The sequence below is a fragment of the Octopus bimaculoides genome, chromosome 9 (assembly GCF_046866305.1).
Source record: "Octopus bimaculoides isolate indiv1 chromosome 9, ASM4686630v1, whole genome shotgun sequence".
NCBI lineage: Eukaryota > Metazoa > Mollusca > Cephalopoda > Octopoda > Octopodidae > Octopus > Octopus bimaculoides.
The window spans coordinates 6,158,256-6,183,255 of NC_142936.1; the positions used below are offsets into that span (position 1 = coordinate 6,158,256).

The 25,000-nt window shown below is 35.0% G+C and overlaps 1 protein-coding gene across 1 annotated transcript in view; it reads right to left on the reverse strand.

Moving 5' to 3' along the window:
- LOC106875003 (pikachurin) overlaps nucleotides 1–25,000 on the reverse strand; it is a 474,529-nt gene that overhangs the window by 151,347 nt on the left and 298,182 nt on the right. Inside the window, exons 3-4 of the mRNA XM_052970397.2 lie at nucleotides 23,709–24,176; nucleotides 4,900–5,101 (exon numbers count right to left, since the gene is read on the reverse strand). Of these exons, the coding sequence (XP_052826357.1) occupies nucleotides 4,900–5,101; nucleotides 23,709–24,176 (670 nt within the window). The remainder of the gene's footprint in view (nucleotides 1–4,899; nucleotides 5,102–23,708; nucleotides 24,177–25,000) is intronic.

Below are 25,000 nucleotides of genomic sequence, written 5' to 3' on the forward strand. Positions count from 1 at the left end.
GCCTTCATCAGGTGTCTTGGGGGGAAAATTTCAAAACTGGGTTCTTAATTTATCGACCCCGAAAGAATGAAAGGCAAAGTTGTCATCGGTGGAATTTGAACTCAGAACATAAAAATGGACAAACTGCTGTTGAGAATTTTGCCCAGCATTTCTAACGATTCTGCCAGCTCACCACCAAATTCTTACAAATTATTCTTTCTACTATAGGCACAAGGCCTGGAAATTTTGGGGAGGGAGCCAGTCGATTAGGCACCAGTATGCAACTGGTACTTAATTTATCGACCTTAAAAGGATGAAAGGCAAAGTAAACCTTGGCAGAATTTGAACTCAGAACTTAAAGACAGACGAAATACCGCTAAGCATTTCGCCTGGCATGCTAACATTTCTGCCAGCTCACCGCCTTAAAATATTCTTTTCTACCCTACGCACAAGGCTCAAAATTTTATGGGAGAGGGCCAATCGATTAAATCAACCCCAGTATGCAACTGGTATTTAATTTATCGGCCCCAAAATGATGAAAGGCAAAGTCGACCTCGGTGGAATTTGAACTCAGAACGTAACGGCAGACGAAATACCAATGAGCATTTCGCCCAGTGTGCTAATGATTCTGCCAGCTTACGACCAAATTTCTTATATATTATTAACAGATTTATTCTCAGTTGAAATCTGACCAATGTTGACATTTCACTCATGAATAGGGGTGGTGGTGGTAGTGGTGGTGGTGGTAGTGATGGTGGTGGTGGTGGTGGTGGAGTGTACAAATATGAAAAACAAAAATGAATCAGAAATAAAGCTGAAGTTGATTCAATTAACTAAGTTCTTCTCATAAAAAAAATAAAAATAATAATAATAACCATGTACCTAAGAAATCAATAATAATAATAATGATAATGAAAACAAAATAATTTGTATTCTATAACGAGAACATTTAATTGTTTGCAAATGTCTTTTGTTTATTTGCTTGTTTAATTAATTATTTTTTTTTTTTTTGTTGTTGTTTTTTTCAATCTTTTCATGCTATTGTTATTGAGAAAAGATATTTGTAACTAGTGTGCTCTATGGTGCAGCATCATCATCATCATCCTGATGATGCTGTATTCTGTGATGTAAAATGACTGAGAGCTTAATTCATCACCAGAATAACGCATGACAAGGCACCTTCAGTGCACTTATTTGCAGCGTTTGAATGTTATTGTATTGTCTAAAACTAAACATTTGATGCACTTTAATAAATTTTTACATGCTGTTGCATTTTGCGGTGAAGCTGTAACTGGTGCACTTTTTTTACTTTTTTGAAACAATAATATCAACATTTTCTTTCTCTTTTTTTTCATCCCCACCAACATCCCCACCATCATCATCATTGTTTAATGTCCACTTTTTCAAGTTTGCATGGTTCAAATGGAATTTATTGAGGTAGATATATATTCTACAGCTGGATGCTCTTCCTGCTGTCAGTCCTTGCCTATTTCCAAGGACTGACAGTGCACTTCACTAGCATAGCTCTTGACCAATGAGTCACACTGGCTACTACACCACAAGGACTATACCTTGTGGTCAAGACTCTGCTGGAGGATGAATTACTCCCTTTCTCTCACCAGTCTCATGGCTAATGTGGCAACTGCTTAAACTAGGCAATGAATTAAATCACTCTCCCAAGAACAGTGAAGGCACATGGCTCAGTGGTTAGAGCATCGAGCTTGCAATCATGAGGCTGTGAGTTCAATTCCCGCACTGGGCTGCATGTTGTGTTCTTGAGCAAGACACTTTATTTCATGCTACTCCAGTTCATTCAGTAGAAATGAGTTGTGACATCATTAGTACCAAGCTGTATCAGCCCCTTTGCCCTTCCCTTAGATAACACCGGTGGCGTAGAAAGAGGAGACCGATCAGCATGGGTGACCGCTGGCATTCCATAAGCAACCTTACTCACACCTGTGCTTCAGCGAGGAACTTTCTAGATGCAATCCCATGGTCATTCATAACCAAAGGGGGTGTGGAGGTCACCCTCCCAAGAACAGAAATAGTTACTTCTACAAACTACAAGCTTCCTTACAGTTTTCACATAGAAAATTAAATTGAAGGCTCTGATAGGAAACGGTTGTTCAAGGTGGTGTGCTGTAAGATTGAACTCAAAGTGTTGTGATTGCAAAGCAATCTTCTCAATCGCATGGCCATGTCTCTCAATGCTCACATAAAATGCTGATCATGCACCTACCAACATCTAAACTCTAAACTCATTGCATTTCATCTTAGGAAATAAAATGATGAAATAACAAAATAAAATAATAATAAAGAAGAGAGATTTCCTGGTGGGAAAACTAAGTAGTTTGTGCAGCATTGAGGTCCTTGTTATCATCATCATCAGTATCAACTTCAGCATCATCGCTATCGTCGTCATCATCATCATCATCATCTTCATCATCATCACCTTCATCACCACCACCATCACCTTCATCATCACCACCACCATCACCTTCATCATCATCATCATCATCATCACCACCACCACCCTCCCCTCCTTCTCCCCCACTCCTCCTCACTGTATTTTATATTTTATCATTACCCTTCTGTTTTTTTTGTCTGTTTTTTTTCTAGCAACGGTCTCTCTCTCACTAAGCTATTTTGTCTTACATAATACAACAATTGGAAAGTATTGTAGTGCACGTCAGGAGATCAACTTGTAGCTTCATCTCATAAGAAGCAATTATAGGAAAAGGTTATTATATTTTATTTTACATGTGTAGCAGCAGCAGTAGCAGCACAAGTGGCAGATAAAAGCATTCGAGATAACAGAACGACAACAACAACCACAACAAGAAGAAAAATGTAAAACGACTGACATAACAAAACTGAAACAACTGTTATAAAACAATAACAGAAATAAAGACAAAAAAACAACAGTAAAAAATATATATATTTTGGTTGTTCTTTTTTTTTTGTTGAAATCGAAAAATTTAGAATGTTAGTGTAGCCATAGCAACTGGAGATATCTTCAAAACTAGTTGTCGTAACGAACATTATCGGCACAACTACCACCACCACCACCATCACTGCCGCTATCACCAGCACCACCATTAATGCAATACTACTGCCAACATTATCACTAACACTAATAAGTCAATTTAAAGCTCGTAAAAGAGTCAACAAATACAGAAGCGCTGAAGGATTTCTCTGACTTTAAAAAGCAAGGACAAACAGAACTCTGTGGAAGTCAATAACAAACACCATCATGAAGACGGGGATTAAAAGCCTCATTGTCATCATTGTCAAATTCCTTGTCATAATAATAATAATAATAATAATAATAATAGAAAAAAATGCTTTCTAATTGATGTATCAATACCAGCAGATGACAACGTTTCCCTAAAAGAAATGGAGAAACCTTCAAAATACAAAGACCTGGAAATAGAGGTAATTCGAATGTGGAATCTAAAAACAGAAACAATTCCTATCATAGTAGGTGCTTTAGGTATAATGAAAAAATATTCAGACAAATACATAACAAAAACACCAGGACTTACAAATATATATAACATACAGAAAATTATACTACTGGGCACTGCACACATCCTACGCAAAACACTTTTAATACAGTAACCATAAGAGCATCACAGCAAACCACAGCACATACCCAAGGCGCACAGAGCTGCGCTCGGTAGTGAAGTGAAAGCACGTTATAAAAATAAAACTACTGAACAATAATAATAATACGGAAGGTGCTCGAAAAATACGAGGTGTTACCTTAGTTCACTGGTAGGGAACAGCTGACACTGTAATACATCTCCAGCGTTAGAAGCTGTGCAGAGTCAATAATAATAATAATAATAATAATCATCATCATCATCGTAATCCCTTCTACTTAAGGCACAAAGCTTGAAATTTTGTGGAAGGGATTAAGTTGATTACATCGACCTCAGTGTTTCACTGGTACTTAATTTATCGACTCCGAAAGGATGAAAGACAAAGTCGACTTTGGCGGAATTTGAACTCAGAACGTAGTGATGGGCAAAATATTGTAAGCGTTTTGCCTGGCATGCTAAAAATTCTGCCAGCTCACCACCTTACTACTACTACTACTACCACTACCACTACTACTACTACTACTACTAATAATAATAATAATAAACGCCCGAATGCAGTACCAGGCAGTGGCTCTCATGGCTTCTGATCTTAACTGATTGGAAGTGTTATCATGGACATTGTTTTGCCTTGGTATAAAAAAAGATGGGCTTCAGCAAATATTCTGCTCAATATCAGAGATATACTTGTCAGTGGCTTGACCTTAACCAGTTGAGCATGTCCCTTGGTGGGTGACGATATGTGCATTTCTGATCAAGAACAGGTGTAGTGGGGAAGCATCATATAGCCATGTGTTGAGAGGAATTCTTCGGAGTTGGAATAACTCACCTCTGGAAACATGGGTGTTTTGTTTAACATCCTTAAAACAAACCTTATTCAGGTATAGGTATAGTTAGAGAAAGAGAGAGAGGGAGAAAGAGAAAGAGGGAGAAATGGAGAGAGAGAGATTGAAATATTATAATTTATTAACTGAACATGATTGACATGAACATTTCCCTCTCTTCATTCACATAAAGAGAAATGTGCTGAGACACATAAACAGAGAGAGAGAGAGAGAAAAGGAGAGAGAATAAAGAAGAGAGAGACAGAGAGAGAAAGAGAAGAACAGAGGAAAAGAGAGAAAATGAGAGATAAAGAAAGAGAAAAAGAGGATGGATGGAAGGAGAGAAAGGAGAGGAGAAATATTAAAACGTCTGATGTCAAATAAGTCAGCATTGAATCAGTGATGCCAAAAAGGCAATGCCAAAATGGCTGCGCCAAAACGTCTCATACTCCAAATAATAATAGATAATAATAGAAAGCTGTACAGCGACTTACCGGAATTCTACTTGTCCATCAACAAGGGCAACGGAGAAGAAATCTCCTCGAGCATCCGGCTTCTCGGAAGCAAATAGCAATAATCCATTTGGAGATTCTGGTTTGATTTCTAGATAAATGCGGAACTGTTTGTAAGCATCACGCAACACAGGGAAAGCCAAATATCCTCGGCCATTCAATTTTGGGTACCTGACGACAATTTCTGTGATTGGGTTGGTAAGGTGGAGCAATGAAAGAGAAAAGAAAAATATATGAAACATATGGAAAAGGAAAAAAAAAATATACAATATTAATACTAATAATTACAATAAACATCTTTTACCCTATACTTGTTTTAGTTAGTGGAATACAACCATGCTGGGGAATTTACATTATTTACATTTGATGGATATTTGTCCTCATCTTGTTTGTTGTTAACATGTTTCGGCTGATATACCCTCCAGCCTTCATCAGGTGTCTTGGGGAAATTTCGAACCTGGGTTCTCATGCCCATTTTCGTCGTCGTTGTCATCGTCGTCATCTTCATCATCATCATCATCATCATTATTATTATTATCCCGGCATATAGCATAGTGGTTAAGAGTGTGGGCTACTAACCCGAAGATTCCGAGTTCGATTCCAGTCAGTGACCTCGAAAAATATACCTTAGGGATGAGAACCAGGTTCAAAATTTCCCCAAGACACCTGATGAAGGCTGGAGGGTATATCAGCCAAAACGTCGTGTTAACAACAAACAAGATGAGGAGAAATATCCGTCAAATGTAAATAATGTAGACCCCACAAATTTTAATGTCCCCTCATTCAATGCCCATGTGGCAAATACAAAACAAATCATCAATATCATCATCATCATCATCATCAACTTAATCATGTGTCCAGTGTGGCATTATCTATAATCCTCAACTTTATCATCATTGTTTTCTTTCTCCTCCTCGTCGTCATCAACCTTATCTGCGTCATCATCGATCATCATCATGAAATTTTCATCATTGAGAAAGATTAAAATATATATGGAAAAAAAATAAATGAATGCATCCTGCACAGAAGCACATCATCATGACCATCACCAGCACCAGTATCACCAGCACCCTCCTCCTCCTCCTCATCATCATCACCAGTAGCATCATTGTCTTCACCATCTTCATCATCATCATCATCATTCTCGTCATCATCATTGTCATCATCATTATCATCATCATCATCATTGTCGTCATCATCATTGTTTTTATCATCATCACCGTCATTGTCATCATCATCCTCACCATCGTCATCATCATTCTCATCATCATCGTCGTCATCATTATCACCATCATTATCATCATCGTCATCATCATCATTCCCATCATCATCATCATCATTCTCATCATCATCATCGTCATCAACATCATCATCATCCTCATTATGGCATTATCCTTATAATCATTATGAAATATAACAGGAGGATCATCATTTTGACATTATCTTCCCTCTTAGCATTATTTCCGTCATTACAATGACATCATATCTTCCTCCACCTCCTCCTCCTCCTCCTCCTCCTCATCATAAAATTATTCTGCTCATCATAAGTTATTAATAATAATAATAAAAGTAATAATAATCCTTTCTACTATAGATAGAAGGCCTGGAATTTGAGGGGAGGGGGATGGTCAATTACATCAAATAATTATTTATATCATCACCATCATCACCACCATCATCACCACCATCATCATTGTTTTCCAGTCCAACATTTTTATAAACTTCGCTCTCTCTTTCTGTCTTTTTCTCTCCCTCTCTCTCTTCATATTTGTGTTATATTTATTTGACTAAAACCTCTTCAAGGCAGTGCCCAAGCATGGCCACTATCCAATGATTGAAACAAGTAAAAAAAAAATAAGTAAAATAAAAAATAAAAGATTGAAAAAAAATATATTGAAAATTAATGTTCATAATTTAACAGTCAGGTAATTGTTAATATCAAAAAAATTCTTGGCAAATATTTCAATTTTAAATATAAACTTAATTTCAAATTCCTTAATATATTTTTATTATTATAAATTTGTTAATATGTTTTTATTATTTTATATTTCTTAAAATATTTTTATTATTTTAAATTTGTTAATATATTTTTATTATCTTATATTTCTTAAAATATTTTTATTATTTTAAATTTGTTAATATATTTTTATTATTTCATATTTCTTAATATATTTTTATTATTTTAAATTTGTTAATATACTTTTATTTTAAATTTCTCTTTAAATCTTTTAATCATACCAAATTATATCCTATATTTTGCTCCATTATTCCGCTCTGCAATCACCTTTTATTTATCAGAATAGATATTACATATATTAGTTACATACTTTAATTTTTGCGCAACAATTTTTCTTATTTCTTCCTTAATTTCTTTATACCTGACACAAAATATTTCCTTACCTCCCTCTTTGCCACTGAATTTACTAACAATAATAAATTCTCTATAATTTCCTTATACGCTCCTTTAAATTGCTTTCTCTCTGTTAAATTATGAACATTAATTTTTAATATTTGTTCCCCCTTTCGTCAGTTATTATAATACCTTATATTAAATATATGAAATTTTGGAAACAAAAATATATGAATATTTATTAAATTATGTTATTTAAGCGATCTTCACCATTATCCTCATCATTTATGAAACAATGTTTTATAAAACATAATGCACTTTACCTTACCAATTCAATCAAATTAAATAACTTTTTATCTAATTTATTAGATACAAGTCACCAGTTCAGTTTCTTCTCTTCAACCCCGAGTAGCAATTTATACAGGATGCCATTGTCGTTTGTAACAGTTATCTTTTAAATCAACTCAATTTTACACCAGATATGCAGAGATTCACACACACACACACACACGTATGTGTCTGTTGTGTAAACCAGTGTGAGTGTGGATGCATGGACATATGCTTGTGTGTGTGTGTGTGTCTCTCTCTCTCTCTCTCTCTCTATATATATATATATATATATATTCTTTTATTCGTTTCAGTGTTTCAGACATTTTACTGTGGCCATGTAGGAGCACCACAACCCTAGGACTTATGTTTGTAAGCCTAGTACTTATTCTATCGGTCTCTTTTGCTGAACTGCTAAGTTACAGGGGATGTAAACCCACCAGCATTGGTTGTCAAGCGATAGTGGGACACACACACACACACACACACACATATACAACAGGCTTCTTTCAGTTTCCGTCTACCAAATCCACTCACAAGGCTTTGGTCAGTCTGAGGTTATAGTAGAGGACACTTGCCCAAGGTGCCACACATTGGGACTGAACCCAGAACCATGTGGTTGGGAAGCAAGCTTCTTATCACACAGCCACTCCTGTGCCTATATACATATATATCATCATCATCATCATCATTGACATTTAACGTCTGCTTTCCATGCTGGCATGGGTTGGACGGTTTGACCAAGGACTGGCAAGCCAGTAGGCTGCACCAGGCTCTAATCTGATCTGGCAATGTTTCTACAGCTGGATGCCCTTCCTAATGCCAACCTCTCTGAGAGTGTAGTAGATGCTTTTGCGTGCCGCTGGCATGAGGGCCAGTCAGGCAGTACTGGCAATGACCGCGCTCAAAAGGTGTTTTTTATGTGCCACCGGCACATGTGCCAGTAGGGTGACACTGGCAACGACCACGTTCAAATGGTGCTTTTAACATCCCGCCGACATGGGAGCCAGTCAGTGGTCCTGGCAATGATAATGCTTTATATATATATAACCCATAAAAGTCAGGAGAGGTGAATATATTTATTTAGCTAATTGTCATCCTTAGGGTTACAGTTGTTTCACAGCCTTCTTTATGTAATAATAATTTCAGTGTGTAATGAATTATGTTTACATGTCTGCACGCTCTGCATTATACAATGCAAATGTATATTTGCAAATCAGTGCAGATTACGAGAGCAGGCTCATCAGAGCAAAGAGGTCCAAAATACCAAATTTCACGCAAAAGGTGAACCAGAGAAACTTGTCAAAGGTGCTGTGAAATAGGACTGAACCGAGAACCAAGTGATTACAAACTGAACTTCATAGCCATACCATACACCTTAATGTAACATGTTTCCCTACTTTTAGCTTTCCTGAATTAAGTGATCTTGAAGAGATCCTCATGCTTAATAGATGTCCAATAATGTCACCAACATACAACATCGACGGTATCATTGACAAACAGAACCCAACAACAACAACAACAATAACAAACGTTACAAGAAAAATAATGAAAACCACTTAAAGCACAAACTGCAGAAAAGGAATGAATTTATTCAATGGCAAATAAATAAATAAATATTTTCCTTCTTTATCTTGCATTCTTAAGTAGCTTTCGGTATTTTCCTATACTTACATGATAATAATTTGGGTAAATAGCAAAATCCTACAATGGAATTGCTATAGAAATGGAAATGAGAGAAAGAGAGCGGTGGGGAGAGTAGAAGGGAGAGGGAATGTGTGTGTGTGTGTGTGTGTGTGTGTGTGTATGTGAGGAGGAGATAATGCAAGGAAATGCATGTATAAGAATGGGCATTGATGAGGTGTCTATGGATAGGTTTGGCATGGTAGCGTGTAGAAGACAAGCCAGATATCTCTTCACATCTAGAGATAGAACGACATTGTTGTTTGCTTCTAGCCTTCAGTTTACAATCGGTGAGCAAGCACACATGTAGATGAAGGGGACATGAAATCACTCACACAAACACAGGCACACACAAAAGACACACACACACACACACAAAAGACACACACACACACACATATATATATGTATATACATATACATATATATATATATATATGTACATATATACATATATATACATATATGTACATATATATATATATATGTACATATATGTACATATATACATATATATACATATATACATATATATATATATATATATATATATATATACATATACATATATATATAACTATATACATACATATATATATATACACATATATATACATATATATACATATATATACATACATATATATACATACATATACATACATATATATACATACATACATACATATACATACATACATATACATACATACATATATATATACATGTATATATACTTAATATATACATATATATATATATATATATATATATATATTTATATTTATGTATATGTCTTTACATACATGTGAATATATGTATACACACACACACACACACACACACACACACACACACACGACAGGCTTCTTTCTTTTCTCGGGTACCAAATCCTTTCACAAGGGCTTTCGTCAGGCTTCAGTTATAGCACCGTACTCCTAAAGGGAGCAGAGATAATAAGAAACAGCAGAATAAATTTTATGCTGTGACATAGAAGATCCTCCAGAATGAAAGCGAGCGAGAGAGAGTGAGAGAAAGTAATCCTGTTCCTTATGTGCTTCTGTACATCATGTTACAACTATTCTTCTTACAATAATGGTTGCAGTACACAGATGCTTATCTTGTAGAATATTTCATGTTTCGGAGTAATATTCACCATGTGTTATATTTTATCTTATGGTAATTTCATCGAAGTAAACTACCTCAAGTTCATATGTACTCTCTATGTATTACCTTGCGGCAGTTTATATTGGATAGTATCTTATTTTGTATTTTTTCTCTCTGTTATTGTTTAGCATGGGGGTTGGCCACCACTGACCAGGTATATTATTAAAGGTGTTCCAATTTAAAGTTGACCTCATCAAAATTTGAATTCAGAATGTAAAGCTGGAAGGAATGCCACCAAGCTCTTTCTTGTGGCAGAGTCACAATTCTGCCAGTTCAACACCTTAATAATAATAATAATAATAATAATAATAATAATAATAATAATAATAATAATAATAATAAAAATAAAGATATGAAGCAGGGGTGATTGCATGGACAGTAGAAGAACTAAACAGCTTAGACAGAAAGGCAAGGAAGTTACTAACTAGATATGGGTCACTCCACCCAAAATGTGACATACAGACAGACTGTATGTACCAAGAAAAAGAGGTGGAAGAGGACTTATTGGATATGAACACAGTATTAAAGTAGAGGAAAGCAACATAGCATGATGTGTAAAAAATGCCACAGAACCACTGTTATTAGAAGTATGAAGGTCAGGCTTGTGTAGGATGGAAGATTGCAAATATAAAGCAGTATACAAGAAATTGAAAACGAATGAAACTGAAAATAGGTGGATAAAGAAAAGAATGTTTGGTCAATTTCATTGGGATGTTGAAGATAAGACAGACAGACAGAGAAAAAAGATGGCTGTGGATGACTAAAAGTGATTTAATAATAATAATAATGATGATGATGATGATGATGATAATAATAATAATAAAATAATAATAATAATAATAATAATAATAATAATAATAATATTAATAATAATAATTTCTTTCTACTGTTAGCATAAGGTCTGAAACTTTGTTGGGAGGAGGTTAATCAATTATGTCAACCCCAGAGCTTAACTGGTACTTAGTTTAATTTAATGCCCCACCCCCACCGAAAAAAAAAATATATGGCAAGGTCGACTTTGGTGGCATTTGAACTTAGGATCTAAAGAGTTGAAAGAAATGTCACTTTGCATTTTGTCTGAAATTGAAATGATTCTGCTAGTTTGCCACCTAAATAATGATGATGATGATGATGATGATGATGGTGATGATGATAAATCTATAAAAATTTAAGAACCTTCCAATAAATTGCTATGATAGTTTGGGAAACAACAAACGCCAAGATTAAGGAGACAAGTCTATCCTGAGAACCATTAATTCAAGAGATTATATGCTTAAGATTATTTCTTTCATTGAATGTGTGCACATTCGCATATATATGTGTATGCGTGACTGTGTTTATGCATGCAAGTCTGTGTGTTTGAGTACACAAGCGTGTACATGATAATACATGTGGTAATGCGCACATGCAAATGTATGTGTGCATGTGAATTTATGCATGCAAGACTGTGTGAATATATATATGTATGCTTGTATTCAAGTGCATGTGGGTGTAACTGTCAATATGTATAAGTGTGCACATGCAAATGTTTGTGTGCAGATGCATTCATGTGTGCAGAAGTGTATGTGTTCATATACATTTGGGGTTAAGTGCACATGTGTACACAATACCCCATATGCAAGTGTGTACATGCAAATGTACATGCTTGCATCTGCATACATTTGCAGAAGACAGCATGTGTACACATGTATGTCTGTGTTGAATTACATGTGCATGTACACTTCAGTATGTATAGGTGCACACACAAATGTATGTGCATGTGCATTTATGCATGCAAGATAGTGTGTACGTGTACACATGTATGTTTGTGTTGAAGCTCACATCTGTGTGTGTTTGTGTGTGTGTGTGTGTGTGTGAGACAATAAATATATATGTATGTTCGTACAAATAGCTACGTGTGAGTTGTCCAGTCCTTAATGAGAATAATTATGAATATTTATTCGACAAAACGGAGACTTTAGTTCACAAGGTTGAAAGGGCTCATTTGATTTGTTTGTTGGCATAAATCACACCCCTTCCACACACACGCACACAGATACCTTGTTCCACATACAGCCATAAACACACCCATACAACTGTATCCATAATGTTTATGCCCCCCCATACACCTTAAGGGGTGCTGCATTTGATTGCAAATATATGTGATTAATCCCGAATTTATGTAAAAGCACATATTTGTATGTACACACATGGACATGTGTATGTGTGTGTGTGTATATGAGTGTGTGCATATGTATGTATGTGTATATATTTCATTTTCATTTTTTTTTTCATTTTATCTAGTTTCAGCTCATGAGCTGTGGCCATGCTGGGGCACCGCCATTTGATTTGTTTGTTAAGAGCGCGGGCTACTAACCCCCAAGATTCTGAGTTCGTTTCCAGGCAGTGACCTGAATAATAATAATAATAATAATAATAATAATAATAATAATAATAACATCGAAAAATACCTTAGGAATGAGAACCCAGGTTCGAAATTTCCCCAAGACACTTGATGAAGGCTGGTGGGTTAACAACAAACAAGATGAGGACAAATATCTGTCAAATGTAAATAATGTAAATAATATGCTTTCTATGTTGGCATGTGTTGGGTGTGATCTTGTTCAGGTCAACTTCGAATTTGGAGTTTCTGTCCTTGGACATTGGCGAGGAACTGAATCTTGCTGGCATGTTACAAGTTAAGTATAGTTTCTATTTCTAGATGTTTTTACAGACCATTTTACAGACTCTCCTAACAGTCCTGAGTGCAACATTTAGTGGCACCAGTCCTGGAGATGTATATGTTTGTGTGTGAATGTGTGAATGTATGTGTGTACATGTGTATGTGTGTTTGTAGACATGGTAGAGTGGCTGAGAAGTTAAATTTGCAATCAAGAGGTTCAAGTTTCGATTCCTGTATCTTAGGCAAATATTTACCATAACCTCAGATCAACCAACGTCTTTCCAGTAACGGTAAATAAATGGAAACTGTGAGAAAACCTTTCAACAAGAATTGCCCCATTACGTAATGTTGCTTCTTTACATTATGTGAGGCAGTTTTTACCTAAAGGTTATATAAAGAGACCAATTATCTGTGGGATACTCAACCACATGCATGCTAATTCAATGACTATGTATTTCCAATGATCAAAGAAGTGGAATATTCACCAAAACACAAGCAGACCCATTTGCATATATGCTGTTGCACACACATATAAATCCTCACACACAAACACACATATACATAAACTTACATGTATACATACATGCATCCATCCATCCACATATATATATATGTATATATATATATATATATATATATATATATATATATATATATATATATATATATATATATGTGTATATATATATATATGCATACATACAAACATACATAAATGCATGCAATACAGACAATGTACATATATATATATACATATATATGTATATACATACACACACGGACACATACACACGCACATATACGTGTGCATGTGTGTATGTGTGTAGTTTATATGTAGATACATAACATTGCACACATTCTCCACCAGCCCTTCTCATTCTTCATGTTCTTCTTGGCGTCAATTCTACAGAAACAGTTTAATGAATTCTGAAAGAAGTTATTAACAAGTGAGCCAAAAATGTAAGAAGAATACAAAAAAAAAAAGGATGTAAAAAGGTAAATAAATAGAAATACTAAAAGAAATATAAGTAAAGAAAGAAAGAACCAGCAAAAATAATACAAAAAAACAAAACAAAAGCAAGCCAGCTTGTGTGAATTTCTGTCTAATTTAAATAAACCCATACACACATATAAATATAAACACATATTCACACATTCCAATAGAGACACGTACAAACATAAAAATGTATATATATATATATATATATATATATATATGCATGTATAAATTTAAACACACATACACACATGTGCATACTAAGAACCATGCAACACACACTGATACAGAATAACACACACATACACATTTACATACATATATATATATATATATATATACACAGACACACACACCAATGTATATACATACACATGCATATACATCTGTATATATATATGCAAAATTCAAATAATCAAGTGTTATTTGGACATGTATGTCTGTGCAACACTCACACTTATATACAGTTACACACCCACACAAACACACTCACATATATACAGCAACAGTTGTACACATAGATGCATACTCTCCCACACACACATGCAAATATATACATGCAAATATACACATGCAAATATACACATGCATGCAAATATATACACATGTGCATTCAAAAGCATGCAGTTGATCACTGACACATAATTTGAGATGAAGGATATGCAGCAATGTTATTCTTCATAAGGCTTACACACACACACACACACACACACACACATACAAGCATGTATGCATATACACGTGTAATAAATCTACAGGCATCCCTATTGCATTACAAAACTGATGTGTTCTTGGAAATTTTGCCATAATATGGAATTCTATAATGGGAAATATGTTCGCATTATGGCATTTCACATTACAAGAAAATGCTCAGGAACGCAATGGATCCATAATGCAAGGTAATGTTTGCATTTTTGTATATATATATATGTGTGTATATATATATATATATATATATAATTTATGCATACACACACACAACATGCATGCACATATGTATGTATGTATGTACATTGCTTAATGTTAGACAAATGAGAAAGGGGATCTCAATCCATGTTGCAGATGATTTGGTGTTTTATAAAACTGAAGCTGCGAGTTTGTCTCATGACTTGAGTTTCACACTGATGCAATCATCAGGTGAAATAGCTTGCTTGATGACTATATTGGAATGAAACCTGAGTAGCAAGACAAATTCAGTTTCACCTTAAAAAAAAACTATATATATATATGTGTGTGTGTGTGTGTGTGTGTGTGTGTGTGTGTGTGTGTGTGTGTGCCTGCGTGTGTGTGTGTATATATATATATATATATATATATATATATATATATAGGGTGCAGTGAATATACTGTTATCTAAATTATGCAAAAATGGAAATAACACTGACATCTCTCATATTAACAGATATATTTACCAAAATTATATAAAAATATCTTGAAATACTAAAGAATAAATTTATTCAATAGAATCGCCAATGGCTTCAACCACGGTGTGTGCTTATATACATACACACATATATATATACGCATGTTGCACATACACATACATACATATATAGGAAAACAGTTAATTTTTGTGCCATCATTATGAGGAATATTCTCTCTCTAACCCTGTTATTGTTAGTGCAAGGCACTACTCTGCTGGTTAGAAATTATAAGAGGTACCGCTTTGCCTTTTATTATTAAACCTTCATATTTACTTCAGTTCTGTATATTTTACCCCAGTCTACCTTTTCTTACCCTCTCAGAACCCCTGCAGCAAGAAAGCACCAGTTTTATTGCTTTAATTCAAAGACTCTGTTGTCTATGGGAGTTGATGTTTATATCAAATGAAATGTCTTCTTTAAATTTTGGCACAGAAAGTAATTTGTGTTAATATATTCCAGCTGTTCTCTCGTTAATGTAAATGCATACACAAACACACAAACACACATATACATGCATATGTGCTCACACATACACATGGATGCACGCAAATGCCAGGAAATAATTAACAGCAGATGTTATCTCCAGGTACATGGCACAAGTGTAGCCAAAGAACCTATCTGCTAACACAGTTGGACTAATGGCAACAATAACAACAACAACACAACAATCTCTATATTTTGCTTCAAGTGAGATGAAGGAGGGACAATAAAAATTATGATAATAATAGTAATAATAATAATAATAATAATAATAATGATAATAATAATAATGATTACTCTTTTACTCTTTTACTTGTTTCAGTCATTAGTGGAGTAAATCAACCCCAGGACTTATTCTTTGTAAGCCTAGTACTTATTCTATCAGTCCATTTTGCCGAACCGCTAAGTTACAGGGATGTAAACACACCAGCATTGGTTGTCAAGCGATGTTGGGGAGACAAACACAGACACACAAACACACATATATATATACATACACATATACATATATACGACGGGCTTCTTTCAGCTTCCATCTACAAAATCCACTCACAAGGCTTTGGTCGGCCCGAGGCTATAGTAGAAGACACTTTCCCAAGGTGCTACGCAGTGGGACTGAACCTGGAGACATGTGGTTGGTAAGCAAGCTACTTACCACACAGCCACTCCTGCGCCTAAAATGATGTTTATGACGATAAAATGATGTTTATGATGGTGATGACGATAAGGTGAATACACTGAGAATGATGCAGGAACTATGCGGTAGAATGTCCAAACAAGTAGTATGAGCCCCAACATAACCAACCAGACGTCGGTCTCCTGTGGAAGGAATCCAAAGAATGGACCTTCAACGTATCAATACCTGAAGACCAGAATTTTGTGAAGACAGAGGATGAGAAAGTTGAAAAGTACCAGGATCTAGCATTGGAAGTGAAATAAACCCAAAGAGCCTCAAAAGTGAATGTGATCCCTATTTGTTACCAGGACACTTGGGAGTGTGTTATGGAATGCAATAGTCTGGCATGCAAAGTTGAAAATACCAAACTTCGTAGGAAGTATTTAGTTGGCAGCAATACTCGGAAGAGCTGAGACATGACATAGATAACTCAGGAAAAGAAGGAATAAAGATGATAGTAATAATAATAATAATAATAATAATAACAAATATATAACAAAAACACCAGAACTTACAAATATATATAACATACAGAAAATTGCACTACTGGGCACTGCACACATCCTACGCAAAACACTTTCAATACAGTAACCATAAGAGCATCACAGCAAACCACAGCACATACCCAAGGCACACAGAGCTGCGCTCGGAAGTGAAGTAAAAGCACGTTATAAAAATAAAACTACTGAACAATAATAATAATAATAGCAGTACCAGGCAGTGGCTCTCATGGCTTCTGATCTTAACTGATTGGAAGTGTTATCATGTACATTGTTTTGTCTTGGTATAAAAGATGGGCCACAGCAAATATTCTGCTTAATACCACAGATTTGCTTGTCAGTTGTTTGACCATAACCAGTTGAGCATGTTCTTTAGTGGCTCTCTGTGCATCTCTTATGTGCATCTCTGATCATGAGCAGAAGTAGTTGGGGGAGTCTATTGTTTATAGATATATTTAAATGTGTGTCTTTGTGCCTGTGTTTGTCCCTCACCACCGATGTTGGTGTGTTTATATCCCCATAACATAGCAGTTCAGTACAAAAAAAACCAATAGAGTAAGTACCAGGAACGAAGAAAAAAGAAAAAAAAAACACGAGTATTGGGGTCTATTCGTTTGACTAAAATTCTTCAAGGCGGTGCCCCAGCATGGTCGTGGTCTAATGACTGAAACAAGCAAAGACAAAGCAATTAAAGATCAGAGATGAATTCTTCATTGCTTTGAAACTTATTGAAATGAAGCCAGAGTATTCAAAAGACATAGGATACCAAATATGGTAAAACAATCAACAGAATTCCAGTTTCCATACAAAATAAGAAACAAATTTTAATTATAAAACCGAGAATAAATTCACACTATCTCAGAAATGACTAATTACCTGATATAGCTATCACCATTTTCTCATTAGTCTCACATTGTCTTGCTACTCTAAGGTGAAGTGAGGAATTTCCAATTCCTTATAAATTATTAACGACTAAGTTAAATAATCTGTTAAGCCGAACTCATTTAAAATGCAATGATTAAAATGTTATGGTTTACAGTTTTACATTTAAGAGATGAGGAATTATGTACATCATTTACATTATTTACATTTGATGGATATTTGTCCTCATCTTGTTTGTTGTTAACACAATGTTTTGGCTGATATACTTTCCAGCCTTCATCAGGTGCATATATGAGTAGCATATGGGAACCGGTATTAAGGAAGGATAGGAAAATATTAGATTTATAAGCCCTAAAAATTCACTCCATAATTGCCCATGGGCATATGGCGTAGTGGTTAAGAGCGCGGGCTACTAACCCCAAGATTCCAAGTTTGATTCCAGGTAGTGATCTGAATAATTATAATAATAATAATAATAACAATGAAAAATACCTTAGGAATGAGAACCCAGGTTCGAAATTTTCCCAAGACACCTGATGAAGGCTGGAAGGTTTATCAGCCGAAATGTTATGTTAGCAACAAACAAGATGAGGACAAATATCTATCAAATGTAAATAATGTTATGATTTGTTCTATCTCTTATCATAAGCTTATGATAAGAGATGACACGAATATCCAGCAAAACAGTGGTAGATTGATGATGTAGAATGTGTTTAATCTGTAGAAGGTAGAACGGACTGAGTTGGGAGAGACAGCATAGAATGCCAAGGGGTAAAGAAAAAGGAGACGTTGGGAGGAAGGCAGTAGACTGGAGGACGCTAAATGCCAAAATAAGTACCAGTCTTAAAAAAATATGAACTGGAATCAATTCATTCAAATAAAATTCTTCAAAGTGGTGCCCCAGCATGGCCGCAATCTAATGACTGAAACCAATAAAATAGGAAAGACATAAAAATATAAAATAAATATAGATTGAATAGAAGCAGTCGTCGCACAAATATAGAGGCAAAATCATTGGCACACTTGTAGAGAACCTGTATTTCAAAGAATTCTTCATCCTTATACAGAACGACGATCAAGAAGAGAAAACGTATCCACAAAGAAAATTCTTTCTCAAATATGGCACCCTACTTTCTTAAAAGACAGATGCATTCAATAATGTACTCCTAGATACACACAGCCTGAACGAAACAAGGATGGAATGGTCGTAGCCTGAGCATCTTTGATCATGGGTCCGTTCAGTCAGATTTGACCCCGGGGCTAAACAACAAGAAAAACAATAGCCCCTCCCCCATCACATGATACTAGACTCTGTGTGGATGTCACACTTTTGCACCACATTCCAGCTGCATCACACTGCTTTTTGTTTTTTTGTTTTCTTTTTCTACAGAAACTCCATCGATTCCGTGTAATGGCTTTTTGGTGGGTATTGGTTGCGATGTGGGGGGGAGTATGGGGGTCTTTTAATTAAACTCATTTCCCTTTAATGGTTAACAAAAACATAGTAATGGGGGTGGAAAAGGAGCTGTGGAGGGAAGGTGGGTGACAAAGGAGAGAGAGAGAGAGAGAGAGAAAGAGAGAGAGTGAGAAACAGAGAGAGTGGGGGGTGTTGAGGGTGGGAAGAAAAATGAAAAGAAGAAAGGAATATTAGCAGAAAAGAACAACATAGACAAAGAAATAGAAAGATGGAGGGAAAAAAGTGAAAAAAAAGAGACTTGTTGTAAATTGAGAGAGAGGAAAAGAGATGGAGAGCGAGAAGGGGAGGGGGTGAGGAAAATAAGAAAAGAAAGAAGAAAAAATTATAAAAACAAAAATATGAATGTATACACATACACACATATGTATATGCTATATATGTATATATATATACATACACACATATATATACATATATATATATGTTATATATGTATATGTTATATATGTATATATATATATATATATATATATATATATATATATGTATAAACACGTGTGAGAGAGGGAGAGAGAAAGATACCAATAAGAGAAAAAGAAGAAAGAGAAAGAAAGTGATAAAAAGATTGAAAAATGGGAAAAGGTGAGAAGCAGAGGGGGAGAGAAAGAGAGAGAGAGAGAGAGAGAGAGAGAGAGAGAGAGAGAGAGTGTGTGTGTGTGTGTGTGTGTGTATAAAAAATGAAATAAATACATGAACAATCAAAATAAAATAAAATGGAATAAAAAATAAAAATTCTGCTTACAGAAGCTGGAGTGGAACGGATTGAGTGAGAGAATTTAACGTAATGGATTCTTGGAGTGAGAGAGAGAGAGAGAGAGAGAGAGAGAGAGATAACAAAAAAAACAAAAACAACCACCACCACCATAACAACAACAACAACAACAGCAACAGCAACAACAAGGAAAAAAACTCTGCATAATAGCTGTGTACACAAAAGTTGTCAGAATGGAATAATGGTGATGAATGTTGTGAGAAGATAAATGTCTCCAACACAAAGGATACAACATAGAGAGAATGACAGAATTCTACAATGAAATATATACAAAACGCTTTGATTCGACTTGTCAGAGGCGAATGACACAAAATTCTTGCATTCAAACATAGATGAGTTGATGAATAGATGCACCATTTTTTGCTTCTATCCTCTACCCTTCCCTCTTTCTATCATTCTTTCATTCTTTCTCTCTTTCTTTCAACATAATACTTCCCCTCTCTATTTGCTTCATAGAACTGTCTATCTTTATATTTTACTATGTTGCTCTAGGTCTCTATCCCATCCTAACTTGATATTATCTATCTGTATGCAGATATCATTGGATATCATCCAGATTACGTAGTGCCTATGTGTGTGTGTTTTTGTGTGTGTGTTTTTGTGTGTGTGTGTGTGTGTGCATATGTTTGCATGTACATGTGTGCTTATATGTGTACGTGAACATTGTGTGTATATATTTGTATATGCATATGTTTGTTTGTAGCTGGTAATCTCTCTCTCTCTCTCTCTCTCTCTCTCTCTCTCTCTCTATATATATATATATATATATATATATATATATATATATATATGTATAGGGATGATGTCATTAAAATACCATTACGAGTGGTAAGTGAATTATCAGCCGTATAGGCAAATTAATAAAATATATACATAAAATAGTAAATATCTACATATATATACACAAGGGTACTACATGAGTAGAAGTGAAAAATATTTCTGTACCACCAAATAGTCACAAATCTATTACAGACATGATAGGGAAAAATACCAGTGAACAATAATAATGTCTTACCTCTACTGGGTCAGAGCTAGGCAAAACTCAAGTCTGCTGTCACTATTTGATACACACATATATATAAATTGAAGTTTACAGTATCATATATCAATTATGGCTGATCTTGACAATTGGTTTTGCACTTGAGAGGTTCAACAAATTGTTAGGTTACAGTCTGACTACGTAACATTGCATTCATCAGAGGTAGCTGTTATGGAATGAAATATAGCACCAGTTGTCAAAAACTGGTGGACCACAAACACAAGCATGCACACACACACATACACACATCTCTCTCCCTCTCTCTCAATCTCTTTATGTGTATATGTGTGTATATATATATATATATATATATATATATGAATTAGATATATAAATAAAAATTAAATATATATATATATAAATTAAATATAAATTAATCATGATACATAGGAAATCGTTTTATTTCTTATATTTTCATTTGTCTTGCTTATTTTTACATTCTGGCATTTGCTGAGATTTTTTTCTTGAGAACACACTCTTTGTGGCAAGGCGATTGGACGTCTATTTTTAGCAAGCCTCTTAACCACACAGTCATGCCTGTGCCTCCACAGCCTTAATAATGCACAAAAAACAAAACATGTCTCAAAAAGATAGCTGAAACACCAGCTCCAAATACACACACAATGAAGCCTACACACCTTACTTTTCTAACTCTGTAAAGAAATCAAGCAAAAAGTCAGAAAGTTTTCTGCTATTATGATACTATATATAATGTATTTTAGAACATCACTCATTGCTCATAGATCTAAAATGCAGGTAGTTTATACACTGAAGTTAAAAGGCTCAGAGGAAGTACAGAAACGTTTATGTTGCTTTTCTTCATCTCTGTCTTTTTTCCTGTCTCCTCATTTTCTCCTTATCACTCTCTCCTAATGGCTTTTAGAGTGAGAAAAATCATTTCTAACCAAGGTATTTGAGTATAGCTGATATGGTGACTTGACCATATCGAAAATTTACATCTCTTTGTATTGCTGAGCTGGAATGATGACGGCAGCTGATAAGATAAGCTTTAAGCTAGTAATTGTTAGTGTTGATGTGGTTATTGTCGTTTCTATTGTTATTATTTTTCATTATATTAGAAGCATATCTTACTCTGCATAGTGGAGAGACAAACATGTCTGAAGCATAACAGGGTTGGTATTCACCCTCCTGTCCCTCTCCTTAGCAAGTTGCATATGGTCAAATGTACCATTATTCTACAGGCGTAACTGTGTGGTAAGAAGTCTGCTTCTACCACAGGCGGTGAGCTGGCAGAAGCGTTAGCGTGCTGGACGAAATGCTTAGCGGTATTTCATCTGTCTTTACGTTTTGAGTTCAAATTCCGCCGAGGTCGACTTTGCCTTTCATCCTTTTGGGGTCGATAAATTAAGTACCAGTTACGCACTGGGGTCGATGTAATCAACTTAATCTCTTTGTCCGTCCTTGTTTGTCCCTTCTAGGATTAATCCCTTATGTTTTTAGTACTACTAGACACCTAGCTATATCCTTTTCCCTTTCATTCCCTTTAGCTCCTTGTGGGCAATAAAGAAATAAGAAGTCTGCTTCTAAGCCACATGGTTCTGTGGTTCAGTCCCATTGTGTGACACTTTGGGCAAGTGCCTTCTACTCTAGCCTCAGGTCAACTAAAGCTTTGTGAGTGGATTTGGTAGATGGAAACTGAAAGAAGCCATCGTGTGTGTGTGTGTGTGTGTGTTCATCCACCACCTCTGTTTGGCAACCAGTGTTGGTGTGTTTACATCCTGTAACTTAGCGGTTTGGCAAAAGAGGCTGATAGAATAAGTAATCAAACTTTGAAAACATGAGTACTGAAGTCAATTCATTCGACTAAAAGTTCTTCAAGGCAGTGCCCCAGCATGGCCACAATCAAATGACTGAGACAAGAAAAAGATAAAACTCACAACTGATAGTCTTCTATAAGCTCCTTACACCCCCAACCAATCTCCCTAGTACCCCACCACACACACACACACACACACACACACACACAAATCTCAACTACCACATCGTTATTATTAGATACCATTGATATATTTACCTACTTCTCACTCTTTAACCTCTATTATTACTGTTCCCTATCATTATTATTATTATTATTATTATTTTCTTACATTATTATTATCATTATTTTTATCATTATTTTTATCATTATTATCATCATTATTTTCTTACATTATTATTATCATTATTATTATCATTATTAATATCATTATTATCATAATTATTATCATTATTTTCTTATATTATTATTATCATTATTATTATCATTATTATTGTTCAGAGATGAAGAGGAGGAGAGAGGAAAAGAGAAAGAGAGAGAGAGAGTTATACAATTTATACCAAGTGGCGTACACCTACCATCTTCGCAGTATTTCCCTGTCGTTCCAAGAGGACAGTCGCATCTGGGTTCATTACCTTCTACGACACAAGTGCTGTTTTTCTGGCAAGGATAATTCCCACATATCTCCAACCAAGCCACATTGAATGTTTCAGTAAGGAATTCCACGTGTTCAATTCCACCAGGTGGCTTTAGATCTGGGTTTACCAAAAATGGTTTGTCATCTTTTTCTTTGGCTTTTGCCGTCTCAGATGCTTTGAAGTTGTTTTCTTTCGCTGTTTGTGATTTGTCGTCTTTGGTAAGGTCATGTGACTGGTCCACTGGATCACTGTTGAGACTTTCAGAAACATGTTTGTAGCCTTTAAGGGTACCGTCCACTTCTAAATACACATTGTTATGCTTTAGTTTCAGCCTCTCGTCAGCACTGTTAGATGTAAAATTCCTGTTATTGAATTTTAAGCTTTCTGGACTGTTTCTTTTGTTGCTTCCTGGAAGAAGAAAACAGAAAGAAAAAAACAGGAAAAATTAAATATATTTTTATAACAACAAAAACAGAACAAAAATGACAATAATGGAACCAAAAAAATAGCATTCCTATCATGGCCATGGCTCTATCAATCTTTTCACCATCAGCCACCTTTTTGAATTCCATACGTCTAATAACCATAAACATAATAACTTTGATAGGTTTCGGCCAGTATAACCCCAGGCCATGTTTAACTTTACAGCACCACCTGGTGAAGTCTATTAGTCACATATGGGGCACCATGGCCCACTCTAGCAAAGAGTTATTATTGTTGGAGAAATATCCGGGTATAGGAAGTTGGTTCAGGATTTTTTGAAGAAATTTGTCCAGTGAACTTTTGAATTTTATGGGATCTGTTTCCATTTTGACATATTTTGGTATGACATTAAAGAGAGATGGACCAATATATCAAAAAGCAAAACAGAATCCATGACTTAGAAGCAGTTTTTTACACTCAGAATTGCTGAAACTTGGAATAAACCATCCACATCAGTTTCTAGCTATCAGAACTTTACATTCTTCAAAACTTCCATGCTTCCCAAAATTTTTCTCCATTTTTTATTTTTATAACATCTAATATGTCTTGAATGGCACAATAATAACAACAATGGACTATAATAACTGTTATAATTTAATTATCCATAGTCTGATATAATAATAATATTTCGGAATACAAAAAATTCCTTCTTCAGATATTTCTAGGAACTGATTGTGTCACTGCTATAATTTATCAATTTATTTTTTAAATGACTTATTCACTGAACACTTTCTGTGCATTATTCTATG